Source organism: Phasianus colchicus, chromosome 9, assembly GCF_987193195.1.
Source record: "Phasianus colchicus chromosome 9, bPhaCol1.hap1.1, whole genome shotgun sequence".
Taxonomy (NCBI): Eukaryota; Metazoa; Chordata; class Aves; order Galliformes; family Phasianidae; genus Phasianus; species Phasianus colchicus.
In genome coordinates, this window is record NC_143444.1 from 8,089,814 (window position 1) to 8,112,490 (window position 22,677).

Sequence of the window (22,677 nt, forward strand, 5' to 3'; positions counted from 1 at the left end):
AATCTATGAACATACTAAGCATCCCCATCTTTAATTTGCCCAGGTGCTTGTCCTGCAGAGGAACTCTTCCAGGCTGTGGATGAGCAGATGTCTCTGTGCCTGCTAAGCAGATGATGTCAGGTCTGTGACACCAATAGCTGGCTGGGTTTTCTCTCCTGGCCACTGGCATGACAGGGAGAGCATGAGCTCCGCAGCACAAGAGGAGGGCAAAGTGCAGGGATGGGGCTGTAAGAGGTTAGTAGGGCCTGTAGTTATGTCACGGTGTGTGATGGGGAGTGGAGAAAGTTTTGCTTTGTCATTGAAAGCTTCGTCTCTTTGGAGATGCTAAAACTCATTATCTTTCCTAGTTTTGCCTTGAGTGCACGAGGTCGTGGACAAGAGATGACTAAAGGGAGGTGCTTAGGAAGTACAGAGCACATTGAGGGGAGAAGCACAGAGCGATACAAGTGTGTGCTTGCAGCCCAGAAGGCCGATGGCATCCTGGGCTGCATCAACAGAGGGGTGGCACAGGGTAGGAAGGGGATTGTCCATTTCTGCTCTGCTCTCGTGAGGCCCCATCTGCAGCACTGTGTGCAGGACTGGGGCTTCTGCACAGGAGGGATGTGAAGCTTTTGGAGTGGTCCATATGAGGGCCAAGAGGATGATAAGGGGCTGGAGCACCTCTCCTATGGAGAAAGGCTGAGGGAGCTGGCCTTGTTCAGCCTGAAGGAGAAAAGGTTGCAGAGTGACCTTGTTGTGACCTTTCACTACTTAAAGGGAGCTTATAAACAGGAGGGGACCAACTTTTTACACAGGCTAATAGTGATAGAACAAGGGGGAATGGCCTTAAACTATAAGAGGGGAGATTTAGATGAGATGTTAGGAGGGAATTCTTCACTCAGAGCGGTGAGGAGCTGGCACTGCTGCCCAGAGCTGTGGGTGCCCCATCCCTGGAGGTGCCCCAGGACATGGATGGGCCCAGGGCAGCCTGAGCTGAGTGCAGCCAGCCCACAGTGGGGAGGGTGTGGACGGCATTGGGGTCTCTTCCAACCCATCCATACTGTGTTTCTGTGCTCACCCTGCTCTGAGAAGACACCTGTGGGGCACAGCGTGGTGCCTGCAGGGCTGTATGACAGCATTGACTGCACCATCGGAGAAATCTCTCTGAACTGGGCTCAACTGTGATCAGAGAAGAACATGGGAAGGGTAGAAAACACGGACCAGTTTGCATCTTCAAAGCAGGACCCGCCTGGACGTAAGCTCCAAGCCAACCCCTTGTTTGGCAGCTGCCCATGCTCTAAGTCTTCTACCCTGGGCTAGAAAGCTGGAAGCCCTGGTTGGGCTTTTCCTCAGGGATCTCACCAGGATAGGTGGGATTCTGCTCTCCTGGGCTGGCTCACGTCTGTCCCAGCTCAGGCAGCCACCAGCAAGAAGGTCGTTACCGCAGGGCCCCGCTCGGCAAAGCAGGGAAGCCCGTCTCTATTTGTCACCGAGCGTCAGGGCCTTGGAGGTGAATCAGATGCACTGTATTAATAGATCTAATCATCACAAGCCTTGGTTGTGCCGTATGTAGCAATCTGTTTCCTGGCTGACAGTGCACTCGCTGCTAGCAGGAGGGAGAGGCAGGGGAAGAAGTATGGCCCATCCACAGCTCTGCAGGGCAGGACCTTGGTGGTGGCTGAGCTGGGTGGGTGAAACGCTGGCCTGGTGGTCATCAGTGGCAAATCTACCAGTGGGAATAGATCCCAAACAGGCAGGGTTTTGAAAAAACTTCCTGTTCTTCCAGATTGGGGGTCTCTCTTTTTTTTTTTCTTCTTTTTTTTTATTTTTTCTTGGGTATCCTTGAGAAAGAGAAGCTAAAACTCTTCTTGTTTTACCCTGCTGGCAACCCCTTAGTTTGAATTTCTCTTTCCTAGCACTGGTAGTTGGTGCCACTGCTGTTTTTTTTTTTTTCCATATTGGCTTCAGATCTATAGGGAGCACTCACTGGCATTGTATTAATTGAGCCTTATGCTTAGAGCCCTCGTGCTATTGATTGTAACTGTAACTTCAGCTGGAATTTGGGAAGCACTTACTTGAAGTCTAAAAAATGAGAGGAAAGCAGAATGCTGGGTGATTGGATTGACTTCATTTCCAGCAGATTACACTGTAATAATTGCGTACGTCCAATCTACTTTCGTTACTTGTCCCTTTAATAAAAGTACCAGGAATGCTTTCAGATTTCAATATGCAGGATTGTAGGGCTTGTTGGGAGCAAGCACCAGACTACAGCAGGCAGGAGCAATACGAGAGGCTTTGTATTAATACATAGCAAAAGATACCACCCACCCCATTCTCTGCCCCATTCACACCCTTTTACTTTGCTTTCCTTCCCCTTAGAGAAGAAATTAAAAAAGAAAAGAGGGAAGAAGAAACAAAAATGCCAATCACTGACCAAGAACATGAATTTTTCAGTGATCTCCTGTAATTCGCCTCCAAGCTGGAAGGTAATGAAATGAGATTTCTTCAAAGAACAAGAGGAGATAACTGCCTGAACCAAAAGCCCAGTGAGATGCAGGTGGCATCAAGGGTCTGCCTTTGGGGTGCAGGGAGGGCATGTTTTGGGGTGAAGGATGAGAAGGGGGCAGCCAGAGGGGTGGCTGGAAGCTCCTTGCATGTCCTGAAGTTAACCCTCTACCCCAACAACCAGTGGCCCTATGGGTTAGTGGGCCCTGTGGGTTGGCTGTGGACACCCTGGGGTTTTGGGGCAACCTTAGTGTGATAGCATAGAGCTCTTGTTTTCTTCTGACATACAAGCCTTGTGTTATCGCTCTTGCTGGGGGTGAAGCATCCTGAGGGTGCTTTGGCTGTCAAACCTGTTGACTTGTTTTGCAGAGCTCTTTATGGAGGAGCCCTGCTTGCTCATGGCTCCAAGTTTGCTGGGTCTTCCCACCTTCCTCCATGCCACGCTGGGGCTTTCTAGGACTCAATTACCTGGCAGAATCTGCTCTCAAATTTATTTATTTTTTACAAAGCTCCCACCCCCCCCTTTTTAAAAAAAAAAAAAAAAAAAAGAAAAGAAAAGAAAAAAAAGATGCTGCCGAAGTGCACTTCTTAGAATTCATGGTGGATTTCCTCTGCCTGCCTCTGTTACCCAATTTAAATACACAACAGTAAAGAGGGGTTGAATGCCACTGTGTTAACATGGTGCCAGAGACCTCTGTGAGGTTGTTTGTTAAAAGCAAATTGTACCTGTTAAGGGGCTGGGAAGGGGAGCACAGCTGCTGTTAACTGCTTTACCAAATTGACTCTGACTCATTCGTTTCAAATGAAAATTGAAATGCTTTTGACTTCTTTTTTCTTCTCTCTTTTTTTTTTTTTCTTCCCATCCTTCCAGTGGCAAATTTGCTTTACTTAACGCTAAGTGGGGATCATTTCTTGTGATTACTGAAAAATGCATCATAACTTTTGATTACGCTGCTATTAAGGATGCAGAATGGCAATTGCTGCTCGTGGAGAGAGAGGAAAAAATGCTGCTGGAAGAGCTGGTGTAACCCTTTGCTATGCTGAATGCTGCAAAGATGTCACCACTGTAGGGCTGGGGCTACAGGCTGGTGGGGCAGAACCTAGGGGTCTGACAGCAAGACAGGGAATTCTGGAGGCTGACTGCTTGGTTACCTGCTTCTTTATGGCTCCTTTCCAAGGGCTTACTGCTTTCACTGTCTATTTGCAGCTCTCACAGGGCACTGCCTGCCCTCTGTGAGTGCCTTAGTCCTGGTTTCTCACTTGGAACTACATTTCCCAGAGTTCCTACCCTTAGAGGACTGAAGCACTGTAACAGTGCTGAGCAGCCTCCAGAGAGGCACAACAAAAAGTGTTAGGAGCGGGGCTGCGTGTAATTAGCTAGTAAGCAGAGAAGAACAGCCATCACAGATCCAACATGGCTATCTTAAGAGTGAGAGAAACCATTTCTTTTGCTGCTGCAGCCCTCATTGCTCTGGGGAATGCTGCAGCCAGCTGCAAACAGCTGCTTCTTCCTCCTGCCTTGCTATAGCAGTGGTGTTAGTGGGAGTGAAAGTGTGATCTCAGGAGTTAGCTAGTCTGGGCTGGGAAGGGAGCCCTGTTAGGCTCTCAGCAGACTCAGGGCAATGTTTCTGCCCTAACAGTGCTTTACACAGAATGCTTAAGGTTAGAAGAGACCTCTTAACCATCCTATAAGCTTTCTGCTTGAAGATAGTGTCAGCAAGGCTGGAAATGCTGGGTATGCATCAAGGAAACAAGGAATGAATGTAAGAGCTATTATCATTGATGAGATGGGCAGTGGCCTCTGTGGGGAGCTGTGATTTTTTGCTTTTTCTTTCTCCTCTCTTCTCCAAACCAAGCTAGATGGCAGACAGGCTTGGCTGGTCCATACAATGAAATCTGGTTGCACAACAGAGCCTGCTTAGAAAGCCTGGGCAGCTGTTTTAATTGATTCTGAAGCTCTCCATGCAACTTACCAGCTCACTGCTAACCTCATCTCCAGCTGGAAGGGGCCTAAACTACACACAGGCATAGCTGTGTCCTGGGAGATGGGGATCCTCATGGCCAGAGGCTGTAGCTTGGCCACCCAATCTCAGCATTCCCAGAAATTTATATTATGCATACTTATATATCCACATATATATGTATATATATAAAGTATATATATATATTTTTTTGCTGGCAGCTGAGATAAAAGGATATAATGAAAATGTAAACGAAAAACTTTACACCAGGCATGGCCTGACAGAGGGAAGATTGATATCCCATGATGCTTTGTCTTGATGAGACAATGAAAAATAACCACCACGGCAGCTGTGTCAATATCAGACTTGGTAATGCACCACTAGCTGTGGGTTTTTATTTAATCCGCTTTGCTTTAAGATGATAACGGTTGTTACTTTTCAATGCCTGTCTGTCAGCACCCTGGCATTGCAATATTCCTCCGCAGCTTTGCGAGCGGGTTTCATTTATTTTAAAATACCATTTCACACACTGCTGACTTTTAACAGTGTTCCATGTGAGTTTGGGAGATTGAATAGTGACAGAAACAACACTTTTTATGAGAATACAGAATATTAAAAATGGGGCACAATATACAGATGGCAGTTTTCACTACAGCTTGTTTTTTCCCCCCAACCTGCTCCTGCTACTCAGCTTCCCACTGAATGCATTTGTAGTAACACCATAAATGTCACTTTCGCTGACTGCCTTTTGGCATTTTATTTAAATGGGAATGCGGCTCTTGTTGCTGCCACCGCTGCATCGAGGTTGTTTTGCAGGAAAGCACAGTCCTCCTGCATCCAGCACATCTTGGAGCAGCCAAAATAGCAGCCCCAGCTGTGCCGGTGCGATGCCGTGCATCTGTATGTGCACACCTGCCTCCCTCTGGTTGGGCTGGGATGGTCGCTGCAAGCCATCCAAGTGTGCTTATCACTTGCTAAGATACTTTTCTCTCTTCTCAGCTCCTCTAAGGCTCACATGTTGCCAGCGAAACATAAAGTCATTTGCTGCTGCGATGGCACCAAGAGGCGGATGAGATCTGCAGTTAGTAACTGGTGCTCTTAACTCCCGGGGCTCTTTTGGCTGTTTTCTGCCTAAAATCTGGCTGTTTGCTCTAGCTTTGTTGCTGTGGTGCTGAAGGAGCCCTGTCCCCTCCAGGTTTCCTGGGGCTGCTAGCATTAAGTGCTGCAGCCACCCAGCAGAGCTCTCTGCAGGTCTTCTGCAGGCGTGTGCAGCTCTGAGGCTTGGCGTATGGAGAGCTGTGATGGGTGACAGTCTTTGGCAGTCCCAACCTACCTCCTGTCACGGGGCTGTAGATAACTGCTGTTCTTTGAGAGCTTTTCCTGAAAAAGCAGAAGGGAATGGGGTAAGTTGAGGGCTTGCTCTGCTTTTTCCCCTCCTAAACATTTGCCTGGGTGCAGCTGGAGATGACCAGCGACCTTCAGAAACACCCTCCTCTTGGGAACAGACAAGAATTTCACTGGCTTTTCCCCCATAGAAGCCTCTGAGGGAAGAGAGTGTCAACTGCTGTTTGTGTCCTGGATGCTGTGGGTCACTTTGCTGACCTGAAACATCTGTGTTCCCTGCTTTTCCTGCTGCACAACAGCACTTTGAGCTGTGCTTCTGTAAATTCGGGAGGACTCCACCCATCAGCACCTCACCCAGTATAGAACACGTCCCTTAGAGCACTCAATTCCTTCACCATGGGTGAGAAATAGTTGGGCCGAGCCTGATCCGTGTGCTTCTTCCCCCTGTTCCACCTGCACAGCCCTATAGCTGGCACGCCCCCTATGCTTACTCACTGTCCTCCCTATCACAGCCACTGTAGGGATGGATTGCACTCCTGCCTTGTTTTGAGAGATTTGGAGAAGGATAGGTGTAGGATTATTCTTTTTGTCTCTGCAAAATGCTTTCTTGTTTTAACCTTTGAGAGCTGGAGGCTCATTGTCCCTGGACATATGTGCATTATATAAAATATAATGACCAGAAACCGCATTATTTCCCCTCTCAATATTTTCCCAGTTACAGATTGTGTTATTGCAGGACTAAGCACACCTGAATGCCTCCAACTCTGCTGGGAGATGGGGAAATTTGTCCTTTTCTGTTCCACGGGGACAGAAATGCTATATCTGGCTTTGTAGGATGCAATGGCATCAGACTCGCGAGCGGTGGTATTTTAATGTACATAAAGCTGTTTTCCAGTGCAGGCTGAATCTTTTCCCCCCTCGGCCCCGAGGGAGCGTGTGGCAGGGGGTGGGAGGAGCGGGATGAGCCATTACCAAGCAGGTTGACTTTTTAAAGAAAATGTGAGCTGTTTGAAAATGCTCTTCCATGTACAATGTTCCAAGCAATCCTGGGAGATGGATGAGCAGCGAGAGTGCAGGTGAGGCAGGCAGAGGCACGGGAGAAAACGTTACTCTCGCGTCTCTGTCCCAACAGGAATAATTTCCACATAAATAGCACCTATCTGTTATTTAACACTTAAATCATCAAAGTGTCCATCAACGCGGAGCTCTTTTGTGTGCGGCGCTCTACAAATGTGAAAGTGTGTGGATGGGGAAGCGTGAGATGGTTTATGGCTCCTGCGTTAGGACGAGGAGATGTTGCAGGTGACCTCTTTGCAGCCCTTACACCCCATCATCTATTCATCACCTATCATAGCTGTTCTTTGTTGCACAAAGTTTGCCATATATTTCGTTAGGTAGGAGCCTGGCATGCACAAATCAGATCTGTGGTCTGGTTTGCTAGAGCTAACCTAAGGAAACTAAATTTTCCTTCTGGTGTCTAGGTAAGTCACTCAGCTATACCTCTGCACGGGATGGCATCATGTCAGTCTGTGGTAACACTCAATTTGTATGATCTGTCTGAAAAAACGTGTATCTTTAACCCCGATCCTTTCTGGTATCTTGGAAAAAACATAGAATCACAGAAAAGCTTAGGTTGGAAGGGAATGAAAGATCATCAAGCTCCAACCCCTGCTGTTGTCCCACACAAGCTCAGACTGCCCCACCAAGCCTGTCCTTGGGCACCTCCAGAGATGGGGCACCCACAGCTCTGGGCAGTGTGTGCAACATGGCAGCGTGGATAACAGCCTTTGTTACAAGACTGATGCCAGCTTGGAATGTTTTGGCCTCACTCTTGTTTCTTAAAAAGAGCTGCAGTGTTTGTTCATTTGTTCCCCAGCCTTACCTAGCGTGGCCCTACAGTGGGATATTGCTTAACTGCAGACCACTGTGCACTACTTCTCACAGCCCAGCAAAGCAGCTCCTTGCTAAGAACGAGGAGAATGCTATAATTAATCTGAGAGAAAGAAAGGTTCCTTCGTATCCCACTGCCTCTGTGGGTCTCGTTTGTTCTCCATGCAGCTGGACAGTGATGCTTCATGTGCAACAAATGGGGAAATGCAGTGGGTGAGGGGATGTTGTTACGGCTGAGTGAGTTATAGTGATGTGAGAATCATGGGTCACATCTGTGTCTCAATTGTGAACCTTAAGGAATGTGTCTTTCTAGTGATGATGGACAGCATGCCTCACATGCCCTACGAATGCCTCTTAATTCCCAGCGTGGCATTTCTGGAGCATCAGGAAAGCAGCAGGAACACAACAGGATTTTCCAAGACAAACTAGAAATGGACCCCACCTTTAGGGTGGTTGTCAGAAGGCATTTCATCTTTAGCAGCTGTTTTTGTTCTCCCAGTAAGATTTGTTCAGGTGAACCACCAAGTCAATTCGTTGCTCCCAAGGATTTAGATTTGTATTTCCACTGTATGGGAGGAAGGACCTATTTTGATGTTGAGTGTTCTTAGCCTTACCATGAAGCTCGTGTATTTCCACACCACCTAAGCAAGCTGTCCTCCCTTTTATTCTCTTTCCTCAGGTAGGGTTAGATTATGCACACTGCTCATCTGCTGCATGCTGCTGGGCACACTGCAGTTGGCTGATCTGCAAGTCTATCTGTGTGCCCTGTTGAGAGAGGTTCCTACTGTCTCTGGAAGAAAACAAGTTTGTCCAAGGAACAGCAGCTGCCTTTGGAGTATGGAAAACCACAGAAGAAAGTGAGTAGGTCCTAATGGCCTTTGTACTGACTCCTGTTGGCTGAGGTAGATGCAGAGTTAGACGCTCAAGACAGTAGATTTGGGTCTTCGCTAACTAGAGTGGAGAGATTGCATCCAGGGATGGCCCGTGGAAGAATGTTCCATGTGATTACATGGAGGTAAGGAGCCAGGAGGTCAATGCAGTGTGCATGTAGGAGGCAAGTGGATTTAGGAAGGGGTATTGTTCTTCCCTGACCCCAGTATGGGACCTGTTCTGGGGTTTCTGGGGCAGGAATTGGCAATTTCATTGTAGACCTGGTGCTGCAGTTGCTGGTTTTTTTCTGTCTCACTTCACATCTTGCTTAGGCTCTACAACACATGTAACCTATGGGTGCTGAGCCTTGAGGAAGGCTGATGAGTTGCAAGGTTGAGCACTGAGGAAATTCAGTGTGGTCACTGCACTATAAGGATGGGAATAATCCATCTCCTGGAGTTCGTATGTTGTTTGCCAGGTGAAAAAAGCTGTAGGTAACTGTGCAAAGCCCCCCCAGCCCTGAAGGGCTGGCGTGTCACCTGCACTATATGTTCCTCCACTGCTGCTTTCTTCCCAGCATCCCAGAGTAAACTTCACGCTGACTGTTCACACGTGATAGGTGTGAGAAAGACAACCTGCAAGAGGCCCGAGCTGTGCTGCATGCAGGATTACCAGTTCTCTGTGCAGAGCACTGAATGCCATTAGGAGTTTCCAGCACTTCCCCTCTTTATTCCAGTACTGTTATTATTATGGATAGCAGAATAGGTACCTGGTAACTCTTTCATGGCAGTTGCTGTTTCAGAAGCTATTAAGCTTGCAGATGAACAGTTCTTTGTCTAATCTTTCACATGACAGTATCTTTAGAGTTCTACCCATCTGGAGTCTGAGTCAAAGTCAGATTTGCTTTCTGTTAAAACTGCAGATCAGGAGAATTACACCTTGTCAGCAGGGGAGGGGGGAGAGCTTTTTGGTGAAAAGATGAGGGAGATGTGGATCCAAAATGGCAACGTTAAATCTTAGTCAGTGGATCTAAGGAGGGATGATGCCTTGCTGCATGACAAAAAACCACATCAGAGAATGGACATTTATATGAATGAAAATGATACGTGATTTTTGAGCATGCGGGGATCTTCCTCTGTAATGACTGCTTGTTCTGATGTTGTCCTTTAAGTTCGTTAGCTTTGTTCCACCCTCCACTTGGTATTTAGTATATTCTGAACTTATTCTAAAACACGCTTGTGTTACATTTGTGTTTGAAAATATGGGCTGGGAAGGCTTCAGTTACCCTTACATTATCTCTTGCTCGGGATCTGAGTATTGATATGATTTGAAGGATGAAATACGGGTTCACGTATTTACCATGCTGCTCACTGTAGAGCTAGGAAATTACTGACTTGACACCTTCCGTTCGTCTCTATGTTTTCAGTTACGTGTGATGCTCCCTGCCAACAGAGGTGAGTTATGGATGGGAGCTGCTGGGGTTTTAATCTTCGACGCTGCGTGCTGTAGGCTGAGTTTTTCAAAGGGCTCTGGTTCTGCTTTCAGATGAAGGTTTTGCTGTTGGAGTGAGGTGATGCTGGAGAAATGCATGCCCCTGGCAGTGCTTGGGTTTAAAATCACAGAACCCTTTGAGTTGGAAGGGTCATCTGGGCCAACTGCCCTGCACTGAATGGGGATGGAACAGACTTCTACGTGTCTGTGTCAGTATTATTTGTGTGTGTGTCTCCATTATGGTGCTCCATGACCCCCACATCCCTCTGAATGGTTTGCTGGACCCGTGCTCCTGGAAGGAAACGTCTGAGTTTGCTCTGCACACGGAGCCGTGGGGATGCATGGATGGGATGACACCATTACACAGCACAAGATTGCAAACAGCTCTTGGGTGAGAATAATTTCCCCCGCCTTCTTTCCCTTTATGGTTTCTATTTCTAGCATGGTTATGTTTGGATGGCCTAAAAAAAACTAAGCAAAAGCCCCCACAACAACAAACCAACATGTATGTCTCCCAGAATGCTGTTTTGTACTCCCACTTGATCTCCTCATCGCTCACGAACCTTGTTTCTTTCTCATTGTGCTTTTGTTGCCTATTTTAATTTCTCTGGATATGAATAACGTCTAAAGGGTACAGCCAGAGTTTTTCTTTCCATTTCTTACATCCTTTGTTTTTATTAAAAGACAGCTTGTAAAACGTGATGTGAAATTACCTTCATCATTTCCAACGATGCTGTATCCATCTCTTGCTGTGGTTGACCCTCTGACCAAACAATACCTTCAGCTGCTTAGATATCCTCATTAAAACCATTAGGCTAAGTACCGAGGACAGAATGTACACGCTGTACCTTGAGTTCCTCCTAATCACAACGGAGAGTGCAGATTGGCACTCCCCTTTGTTACAAGCAATTCAATGTCTTGGATGAGGCAGTTAATTGGCTCTTTATTGTTTATAGCCTCCATTTTTATTTTACTTTCTGTTAGTGAAACCTCGCACCCTCTGCTTTTGAGTGTTATCTATTTATATAGAGAAAATGTGAAGGAATTCTAGATTTTGATCGTAAAGGCATTTTTTTTTCCACTGCAATGTAAAATCCCATTGTGTAAACAGATCTGAAACACCAGCTGAGCTCTGAGTCATGGCTCTGAGTCCCAAGGTGAGATGAGGGGCCATGGAGGGTTACGTGGGGGAGTGAAACTTAAGGAAAATTGCATTAGAGACTTTCCATTTGTTTGCCTGCTGCTTTCAAGGACTTAACAGCCATAGAGGTTAGAAGCTTGTAATTATCCTTTAGCACGACTGCTGTGGCTCTCATGCGATCACTTGCCACCAGCAGTTTGGAGCTTGGGAAAAGCTCCTAAAATACCGTAAGATGAGGAAAGCTTGAGGGTTTGGGAAGGCTGCATTGCAAATCTGTACTTCCATCTCTCTGGATCCCCCCAGCAAGTGTTGGGGAATTGCTTTGTCATGGATGTAGCTTTGGGTGCCAGGTAAGGAAGAGCGCTCAAGTGTTTGCATGCATGAAGTAACTGCAAAGCAAGCTGTTTTGTGCTAAAATACAAGCTACAGAGCCAATGTATGTCTTAGACAACCAACATATTGTATTCTACTTCTAAGAAAAATCTCATAAGCGGAGGAATTTGCAGTTGGGTGAGCTGAACATGATCCAATGCTCTTGCAAAGCAGAGTAGGGTGGCTGTGGCCACGACAGTCAGTGAACGTGATCCCAGCCTTGTGGTTGGAGGCTGTCACAAATCCATGTGATTTCCTTTGTGCAAAAGGAGGAGGGTTTCAAGTGTTGAAGTGCCTTTTTGATTGAGAAGGTGACACTGGGGACAATGGTTCATTATGGACTGCTGAGGGCAGGAAATATCGGGGCTAAACTTTAACCTTTCCGAGTCAAGCAGAGGTTGTTTTCCTTTCCAATCAAATTGAGGCCGTTCAGGTCTACACTGAGCTGTAGGTTCCAACCTTGAGAAGCACGTTTGTTGTGGGTCACTAATTACAGGCAGGAGGGAGGGCTGACACACCTCTCCTGGGACGCTTGGTAGAAAGGTCATACACAAAGCAGTCAGGGAGAAATATATTTGTTTCTTCTGCAAGGCAGTCATTTGGGATGAGAGCATTCCTGTGCCCATCGGGCAGAGGTGTTTGGTGATGGAGAGATTAGCCCTTGGAATGCTCTTCTGGTCATAACTTTGTAGCTTTGCGGTCCTGCAAACATTGAGATTGTGTGAAAGTATGGCCAATGAGTACTCATAAAAATTCTGAATCCAAGTCCTGAGAGCATTTAGTTTACTGTGAGTGCAAGCATCAGTGCTGGAGACATAACGAATCCTCATAACTTAGTGAGTATTCTCAGTACTTGTGCTTAGTCACAGAATGGCCAGGGTTGGAAGGGACCTCAAGAATCATGAATCCCCAACATCCCTTCCACAGGCAGGGCCACCAACCTCCCCATTTAATACTAGACCAGGCTGCCCAGTGCCCCATCCAACCTGGCCTTGAACACCTCTAGGGATGGGGCATCCGCAACCTCTCTGGGCAGCCTGTTAGTCAAAAAGGATGTATTGGAGCAAAGTGACAGAATTGGTTTAAATCTAGGAAAATAGCTGTGTGATGTTATTTTACAGAGAAACAGTACAGGATGAAGAGTTGCAAGCAGGTTTTGAGGAGGACAGCATGTGAGGGCAGTCTGTAGGGGCAGAAACATTGGAGGGGCACAAAGCATTGGCAGGAGGAGCTGGTCTGGCTGTGCTGTCCTTGTGTTGTTGTCATGGAGCCATAGAATCCTTTGAGTTGGAAGAAACCCTTAATGGTCAGCTGGTCCCACTGCTCTGCACTGAACAGGGTCGCCCACAGCTCTATCAGGTGCTCAGAGCCCATCCAGCCTGACCTTGGCTGTCTCCAAGGATGGAGCATCTACCATCACTGTGTCCGAAATGTTCTCCCATGCTGCAGGAGAGCATCCCTGTGGCCATGGGCTGCTCTGAGCCTTGCAAAGGGGTGGGTAGGGGACCTGCCCTGCAGCACTGACTGTGGTGGCTGCAGGCTCTGTGGGAACTTGCTTTTGCATATGTAAGCCCCAGGTTTGCAGTCATTCTTAGCCCCACAGGGAGCTATGAACACTTATGTTAGCTGTGCTTACAGCACGTTATTCCTTAGCTCTGTGCTTACGCAGCGCCGCTAAGCACCTGCTAATGCTCAGGAGCATTTTTAGCCATGCATAGCTTGATTAAATACAAACAGAGTCAGATATGCAAGGAAAACATGGCTGTGTTTTGAATCCGTGTGCCTGTAGCTAGATGTGGGTGATCGTAAGTGGGTGTTCTGTGTCCCAGCAGGCTCCTGGTGATAATGTCACTTTGCTACCTGTGATTGTCATTGTTGGAATTGGGTAGGGCAAATACTCCCTGCAGGCATCAAAAATTTCCTTGCTGCTTTACAGAGATTAAACAAAAGCAAGGGATGTGGCTCCTGATCACAGGCAAGTCCCTTTGATTTACAGCCTTGTGGGCACGAGTAGAGCAACTTACAAACACTTGGAGAGCAATTTATAGAAGGAGCACAATGGCAGTGAAATAGCTTTGGAGCCTGCAAGGTGCTGATGAAATGCATGCCGTTCTCATCAGAATCCACTCATAGCTTCTGTGTAAGTTGTCTGAAAATCCCACTGCCTCTTTTTAAGGCTTAGGGCCAGGTATGCAGCTTGGGGCAGGCGGTCCTAAGCTCGTAGGGAAATGGGTTGTTGGATGGGAACTGCCCAGGAGGTGGGTGCAGCCCATCCGTGGGCTCTGCTGAGGAGGGCTGGGGATGTTCCTCCCTGGGAAGAGCTGTCTGAGCTGCATGTGGGCCAAGGCGAGAGAAGAGCGTGGCTGTAAGTAAATTGTCAGCCGCCTTTCTGTGTGTGTCCTCCCCTCGCTCCTGCTTTCTCCTCACCGACATATCAGCGATGTTTATTAAGAGATGACAAGTCTATCAGGCCTCATAAGCAGCCTTTCACAAGGAGGAGATCTTATATCCAGAGAGCATCATCAATCTTGTCTCTGCTCTGCTCTTCTGAGCAGCTGATAGCAAACAAGGCTCCATCCTCTTCCCCCCTCCTTCCCACCCCTTCCCCTCTCCTCCCCTCCACCAAACCTCTGCAGCGCAGCGGGAGCCAGCAGAAGAGATTGGATTTGCATAAAACCATTCTGGTAAAGAAATGGAAGAAGCGGAGAGAAACTCGGTTTCTCTTGGCAAACAGCATGGCTTCCCCCATTGCCTGTACCAGGGATGGTCTAGGTATGCAGTGAAACGCACCCCAACTCGCTGCCTTGCAGCTGAAGGCTGATTTACTCCAGGGGAATTGCACTGAGCAGGTCAGCAGATAAGCAGAGAGCAGAAAATCACCATCCTGAGCTGAGGCTGGTGCTGCAGGGGTGGCAGCGAGGCTGTGGTCCAGCTGTGTCCTTGCAGGCGTGTATCATTGCTTCTAAGGGAAGGGACTGTTGTGATAGGACAAGGGGAAATGGTTTCAAACTAAAAGAGGGGAGATTTAGGTTGGATGTAAGGAAAAGGGTTTTTTTTCCAGTAAGGGCCATGAGGCACTGGCACAAGCTGCCCAGAGAGGTGATGGGTGCACTGTCCTTGGAGACAGCCAAGGTCGGGCTGGGCCTGACCTGATAGAACTGTAGGTGTCCCTGTTCATTGCCTGGCCATTGCTTATAAGCCCAGGCTGGCAGAAAGGCTGTCCTGTGCGGGGCAGAGTGGTAAAGCAGATGCATCCTCCTTTAGGATAAGAGAGGGAGGGCCGAATCCAGAAAACCCAGTGCGAAAGCTCATAAATCCCACCTGAGAAGGGGAATCATCACATTTGTTTCTATTTCACAGAATTCATCATAGAGTGATCTCAGTGAGAGAGGGGGCCGAATCCTGGATTTATATATGTATATATTTACATATATTTGATAAAGGTGATTTTGCAGCTATCAGGCTTGCGAGCGCGGGATGGAGATGTTGATGTGTTTCAGTGTAAAACATTGCTAGAACTCGCATATCTGGTTTGTTTTCTTCTTGTAACTAAAATCTCCAGGCAGCACCCTAGGTACAGCGTGGATGCACCTCACCAAGTTTTGCACAGCCAGACAATTTCGGTTTGAAGACATATCAGAAAAACTGGCAATTTCAAAGAGTTCCCATTAAAACTTTATGATGAGAGATGGAACGCAAACCTTGCGGAATATTCACAGCATAAAAACTAACCCTGTGTGAAATCCCCCACCGATCCCTCCAGGAGGACGTGTACTTCCAGTGGAGGAGGCAGCAGTTTATGCACCGTTTTAAGACTCCTTGAGCACCAGCACGGCAGAACGAGCCGCCTGTGTAACAGATCCTCGTGGGACGTGCGGTGGGAAGAAATACGAGGTTTTCTTGGAGGCATTTGAAGTCTGATCTTGCTCCCTGGAGCTCGGTGGGAAATCTGTTAGCGTGCGCGACGCAGGCTTGAGCGTGATGAGAGCTGAAGGGCGCAGGAGGGCTGCGTGGTGTACGTAGCTGTGCATCTGCTCTCAGAGCCCAAATTGCCTCGCCAGCGAGAGTGGGATTGGAGCTTGGTCAGGCTGAGCAGGGCTTTGATTAGTGAACCTACAGCTTGCAGCTGTCCTCTCCACCACATCCCCTGAGATGCACGGAACGTTTGGGGAGCAGGGGATGAAGTTACTTCAAAACTTCTTGCAACAACGTGGTCCGTAATTTGGTTTGTATTGAATAAAGGCTGAGATAAAGAATTGGAAAGAAGAGCGGAAGAGACAGAATGGCTTTTTTTTTTTTTTTTAAATAAATTATTTTTTGTTTTATTTTTTGTTTCCTAAAATCATTTAGGAAATGATTTGCTGTGTTAATTAGTTAATCACAGAGGGACAGTAGGAGCTGGCCCATTTGACTCAGGCTGATGTTGGTGATTGCTCCAGCACAGTGTTCTAGAGGAAGATGGAGGGAATTGTAGAGCAGGTGGCAGTGGTGGTGACTTACTTTCATTCTTCTCTCTGTCTTTCAAAGGTCATTTGATGCCCAAGGGCTTATGTCCCTTCTAAAATTCTGTAACGTTATGATTGTGTCATTAAACTTGCTGTCTGTAATAGCCAACATTACCCTTTTAATGCATACACATTCCCCTCCTGCCCTCATTCTCGGGAGTGGGGAGCTGGATGTGTTCTTAGCTGTGTCTGACACATCTTTGTTGTCCCTGCGCTCCCTGGATCCAAGGGCAGGCAGTGCCAGCACTGCAATTTGAGCTTTGCTTGTTCTGCTACAGACGCAGCAACTGATGCCACAGATTTTGTTTTTGTGAGGCCTGCATTTTCCTAAAGAAAACTGTTAGTTAGTTACCTGGTGAGTCTTTTGGAGGTAACATGCTTGCTCCTGGCTTTGTAGAAGGACATAGGTTCACTGTGGGCTGCAGCATCCTTTCCCCAGAGAGGCATGCTGTGTCCCTGGCTCTGATTGCTCCATCGCGGCTCAGGCTGGGCCAGCAGCCAGAAGGGCAATTAGCACTGAGGAAAATTATGTATTGCAAGTTCACCACCACCACTGCACCTCTGTGTTTTGGTATGCAAGTGGCTTCACGCTGTCCAGGTCTCTTTCCCTGGGGTAAATGGGCACAGGGCTTTTTGCACCCATGCAGGATTTGGTTGTTTGTATCTCTCTGTGCTGCTTTGGCCTTTGGGACATTTATTTCCCTGGGCCAATGCCTCGCTAAGAATGGGGAGAGTTAGCTGTAACAGATCAGCTTTTGCTGCTGCCTGAGTCTGTAGCTTATGTCCAGCTGGCTGTTGCTTTGCAGAGGGGCTCAGTGGCTCAGCCCCTCATAGACAGTGATCCATCATAGGCTCACATGGCCTCACCGTGTAGGAACAGCTGTGGAGATGGGCTGCAGCAGGAGCGGAGCTGGAATTACCTCCTGTCCCCTGGGATGGGCAGAGTGGCAGAGGTCACCAGGAGGAGAGGCCACTGGAGGAGCACACAGAGGAGCTTCCAGCTGGGGCTGGCTGGAAGTAAGGAGGGAGATCAGATCACTGATGCTGCAAGTCTTTCAGCCACAAAGGATGGACTTTTCCATCTCCGCGCTGCTGCAAGTTGCATTCCACACAGCTTGGGGGTACTGGTGGGTGGCAGGCTGGATGTGAGCCAGCAGTGTGCCCTTGCAGCCCACAAAGCCAGCTGTATCCTGGGCTGCATCAAAAGAAGTGTGGTCAGCAGGGTGAGTGAGGTCATCCTGCCCCTCTGCTCTGCGCTGTGAGACCTCATCTGGAGTGCTGTGTCTGGATGTGGAGTCCTCAGTACAGAACAGACACACATGGGGTGCATGCAGAGAAAGGGCACAAAAATGTCCCAAGGGGTGGAATGCCTCTCCTACGAGGACAGGATGAGAGCTGAGGCTGTTCAGCATGAAGAGGAAAAGGCTCTGGGGAGACCTGAGAGCGACCTTTCAGTATCTACAGAGGCTGTAAGAAAAAAGGGGACAGACTCTTTAGCAGGGTCTGCTGTGATGAGACAAGGAGAAATGGTTTCAAACTAAAAGGATGGTGATTTGGACTGGATGTAAGGAAGAAAAACCAGAGTTATGGGCAAGCCAACTCCATGGCTGGCTTTTGCTCTGCCTCTGAGGTTTGAGCACGGCGTTGGGGCTCTGCCTTCAAGCACCAGCATGGCTGCGGCCGTGCTATGGCTGATGGCCCTGCAGCCACTAATGAGCTCACAGGAGCACTCCTCGCTCCTCTGCAACGCCGTGACTCACGTCTGACCGCGGAGAGGAGCAGCTGCAGCCTCCAGGAGAGCCCGTAATGAGGCCAGGATCTCCAGCACAGGGCCTGCTTTCTGTCAGCTCTTGGAGGAGACCGCGGGTAATTACCTCTCCTGTCTGCTCTTCTCCGCTGCCGGCTTTGCTTCAGGTTCAAACGCTCCCTGACAGGGAGAAGGGCTCTTAGATACATAATTTAAAATTCTGATGGCATGTTGTCAGGTCAACATGCTGCAACATGGGAAGAGATTTTACATCATAAGGACTCCGGTGTCACTTTTGGCTATGTTGCTCGTTTGGCACGTTTCTGCCTTCGAAGAGTTTGATTTCTGACTTCCTCGTGTTTCCTCACTGTGCGTTGATTCTTCTCTCCAGATCTTTGTGGTCTGTGGTCACCCTCTCTGTCTGGTCCCATTCTGGGGGTCAAGCAGGATGCTTGGGTTGATTTAGTGCCTTACACAGCAAAGAATTGCTGGCTCACTGGGGAAGGGGTTGTCCCACTCTGCAGTGTGCAGCCTCACCTGGCTGCATGGTGTCCTGTAGCTCCCTGGCACTGGAATGGGTGGTTGCTGTCTTCTCTTCTTGGATGCTAGGCCTATTCCTATGAAAAAAAGACAGAAAAAACCTTTCTTTTGAAACAATTGATCTAAATGCTGCAGGAAAACCTTTTGTAAGAGTTCAATATGACATTTTATCAGTTATTGCGTACATGGCCTTGTCTTAAATAGAGTTAAATCTATGCTTTAACTGGTCTCTGTGTCTATATGCTGTGCTTTAAGAGTAAGATAACGTACCTTTTGTTGTGCAAAGGAATGTCAAACATGAAGGGCATCACTTGGCTATCAGGGAAGGATGTAGGATCATAACCTCCTCACCTGCCATTGGTAGGACTGTGCAGAACTTCTGCTCTTCAAGGATGCCTCTTCCCCATAAACTGTGTCACACGCTCTCCTCCAGTGCAGTGGTGTGGCTGCTTTGCAAAGTGGCCTTGCTGGAAAGCAAGCCTAATCAGAAAGCAATAAACTGACGTGAACTGAGAAATTGTTCCTGCTCTGTGATGATGGACTGAAGGACATTTCTTTTGTATAACTGTCTCCTGTTCTTCTAGACTGTAAGGGAGCTGGTCTGGGCTGCCCCACTGTGACTTGAACTAGTGGAATCACTGCTGAGCAGACCTGGGGAAAGCAATGGCACAGATCTGCAAAAGAGGAACAGCCCTGATGTAACCTCTCCAACAGCAGCCCAGGTCTGGGGTCATGTTTAGAAACAAGAGCAGGATAGTGCCTCTGCCTGGATTGTAGGGATGCTGAAACCTGTCATGGAGAGTGCATGCAGACATAAAGCAAATGGCTGGGATTTGGGGTAAGTGTTTGGGCTTGCTAGGTCTTTTTTAACTTACTTTTCTCCATGACTGTTATCCTTTCAGCCAGGAGGTGGCTCTGGAGCACGCTGTGGAGCTGGGCACAGCTCATTGTGCATAGCCAAAGCGACAGCGAGAATCTGTGTCCATCACCAGCTTGCAGTGGAAGGCAGATGGCCTTCCTTCTAGCTTCCAGACGGGACGCGTGCGTGTCCTCTGACACACATATGCAAAGGCAGCTTCGATGCATTTCCAAATGCTCCTGACATTGTGTGCTCTGATGCAATGTTTAGGAAGTGGGGAACATGCTTCTGGTGCTGGTAACATACGCTTGGCTCAGATTGTCCTTGGGGAGCTGAGGGTGACTCCAAGCACACGTCACACCAGATGTAGCCTGTTCTCAAGAGCTTCTGGCCTGCAGAGAAAGCTGTTGTGTAAAGCAGCCGTTCTGCATGCTCTGAAAGAGTGCAGCGGTCCTTGTGCTCCCCACATCCCCAGGGGAAAGGTACCACAAGGGTGGCAAAGCATTGACAGAAGGAGCACAGAGGAGTGTAACTGCTGTCTAGGAAGGCAGTAGCAGCCCAGGCTTTGGAGTCTGTGCCAAAACTTATGCCTGGAGCATGTAGGGCTGCCAAGTCTAAATGACTCGCACTGCGTCATCCTTGGGCAGCGCTATGCAAAGGAACACTTGACGTCTGCAAAATGCTGACCCTTAGTTGTCCTATTTGTGGAGAGCAGCAGCCCAGGCTTCAACCTCATGGTTGATGAAGCTTTGACTCTGTGGTGTGGCTCCAAGTGACCTCTTCTAAGCAGAAGACTGTTGTCTGGAGGGTAATTGGCAACACATCCACAAACCCCTCTGGAGACAAACGTTGATATATGCACCCAGATTTGCCATCTTCAAATGTCCCTGTGGAAGAAACTTAGAGGAATTAGTCTTGGAAATCTTAATTACTCTGCATTTTGGTGTTTACTGGAGCTCAAAGAGGGACCTTTGCTTGCAGAAACTGAAATTTGCATTTTGAGGAGCAAGAAAGATAGTGAAAGCTCAGCAGGCCAGACTCCTCAAAGGACACTTGAGGCAGTTTTAATCAAGAAACAGGCCTAGAGCTCCTATGGACCAGGACAGAGAATGTGTTCACTTAAGTTTGTTTCATGGAAATAACATCTAGACTCCACTTGATAGGTCAGATAGAAGAACCAGCAGTCAGTGTCCCTCCACCCATGGGGTGAGAAGAGAGGGGGCCACTACCTGAGGAGTTCTATGGCAAAAGGGAGAAGTGTGTTGTGGCGGATGGGGGGAGGCTTGGAAGCTTGAGGCTGGGCTGTGCCAGCAACAGAGCTGAGCTTTCAAGGATTTTAGAGTTCCCCCTTCCCAAACCTTCTGATTCTAGTGACCTACAAATGTCAAAGCAAATACTGGTACTCGCACAGAAAGCAAGAGCTGTCCCAGTGCTTGGCTGGGCGGGAGGAGATGGGAGACTTTAAGGACATGTCCCTGACACCCAATTAACATGATGGCTGTCCCATCCCCACGGGGCCTGGCCATCCCATGTGGCCCAAAGTGTGGCAGTTCACGGCTCTCAGCACGCTGCAGCCTCCGCTTCTGCATGAGATGCTTCTGGTGCTTTGTGTGCTTGCTCCGAAGGCTTTGTCACCTCTGATGATGGCACAGGGTCAGGACAGTGCCTGGGGAAGCTGCCTGCGCTGACCGAACAAGTGCTTGTTCAGATGGGGACAAGTTGTGCTCAGCATTGCTGTCAGCTGGTTGGGGGAGCTGTGCGGTTTGGCGTCAGCATCCATACCGCCAGCTGCAGCATTAGGCTGCTGCAATTAGCAGCTGATTTGTGTGCCTGCCCTGGTCAGGGGAATGGCCAGAAGTCATTGAGTCTGCATTAGGTGGCTGTCATCAGGAAAACACAAAGCAATCCCTCGAATAGGATGTGTGGATTTGCCTGGGCTTCTTGCAGGAGACAACCTGTAGCAAGCAGAGGAGGGCAGAGCATGCTCGCTTAAACCATGCTGTTATGGGAATGTATAAATACAGATCCAGTGCTGTTATGGAAGCAGTAGTCACACTGCATGCCGACACTGCCCTGCCCAGGAGAAGGTCTGACAAAGCTTTATCTATCCCCAGTGCCTCAGCTGTGCTGCTGGCAGAGCAGCCCAAACATTTGGTGCCCTTTCTAATGGCTGGGGTGGATGGGAGCCTTGCACTGGCTTTATGAGCTTGAAGATAAGTTCAAAATGATTTGCCTGCTGACCTGCAGAAGGCTGTGGCAGGACCGAGGGCTGCAGCTGAACCTCAGCCTTCTGCCGATCTCCTGTCTGCAGCCTGTCCAGCTTGGCTGGGAGCCAGTGGCTGCAAATAGGCCCTGCTGTGAGCCATGGATTGTTTGCTTTTCATGTCCTATTTCTGGGGGCAAAAGTTGAAGGAAGAGCAGGAGTAAAGGTTTTTTAATTCAACTCTGCAGTCTCTGCTGCATACTGGCTGAGGTTTGCCAGCATTGCCCAAGAGTGATGCTTTAGTACCGTTGCTCATAGTCTTCAGTCTAGGATAAGACTTCTGAGTACAGACTTACCCCAACCCTATGTCCCTACTTGCTAAATGAGTTGAATCTGGAGTTACAGCTGTTTGGTTTATCGCTGCAGTCTATAAGGTGAGACCCACGTTTGTGGTCTGAGAAAAATGGCACGTATTGAACTGAAAAACCAAACTTGTTGCTGTATTTCAAAGCGTGCACTGAAGCCTGTCAGGTTTCTGCTAATGCCTATTGCTTCTATCTGAGCTAGACAGAAAGGGAAGAGATTCCCCAAGCGCCCTGTGAGGTGCAACTGTAATTCAGTCTGGGTTGCTGGATGCAGAGTCCATTGTGGGCTGTTGGAGCAATATGCGCTCTGCTAGGGTTAAATGCTTACATGAAATCAATAGAAGTTTTATTGCCACCACGTGACTTCAGCTGGAACTCTGCCACTTGTAATAGAAGCTGTGTTAGGTCTCCCCCCTCCAACTACAGGACAGATATATTGGTCTAGACAACTGAAAAATAGTGGTATATTGGGAGGCTGCATTTTCATTATGTAAATGGAGCTCTGCAGGAGGATTAATTGATTATTCAGTTACTGTGGATCTGTCTTGGATGTCCTGGCAAGATGAGAGAACCTGATGGAAGCTCTCCAGTGATGCTGTATTGTAGTACAAAGGAGTCCTTGAGCATCACCTCCTCCACTCCAGACAGTGCACAGCACGTGCACGTTGCATATCACTCTCCCAATGGGAGGATCTGCATCCTAGGATGGTGTAGCTGTCCTCATGCCTCACGTCTGGTCTGTGTCACAGCACAGGCAATAGAGGCTTGGTGGGGAAAGCCTGAAGACAGCCTACTGCAGCCTATAGAGTGGTGAGGTGCTGGCATTGCTGCCCAGAGAAGCTGTGGGTGCCCCATCCTTAGAGATGCTCAAGGCCGAGTTGATGGGGCCCTGGGCAGCCTGAGCT

The 22,677-nt window shown here is 48.3% G+C and overlaps 1 protein-coding gene across 5 annotated transcripts in view; it reads left to right on the plus strand.

The window, feature by feature from the left end:
* The window catches only part of NUF2 (NUF2 component of NDC80 kinetochore complex), a 141,489-nt gene that overhangs the window by 30,316 nt on the left and 88,496 nt on the right, over nt 1-22,677 (plus strand). For 2 of the 5 annotated variants that reach the window (XR_016469099.1, XR_016469098.1), the window contains exon 13: nt 8,359-8,536. The exons of 1 other annotated variant lie outside the window; for it this stretch is intronic. Coding sequence is in view for 1 of the 4 variants with exons in the window: in XM_090146053.1 (XP_090002179.1) it covers nt 2,359-2,370 (12 nt within the window). In the remaining 3 variants the exon portion in view is untranslated. Of the gene's footprint in view, nt 1-2,358; nt 2,919-8,358; nt 8,537-22,677 lie in introns of those variants that run through there. 2 more of the 5 variants (XR_016469101.1, XM_090146053.1) reach the window with 2 other exon arrangements.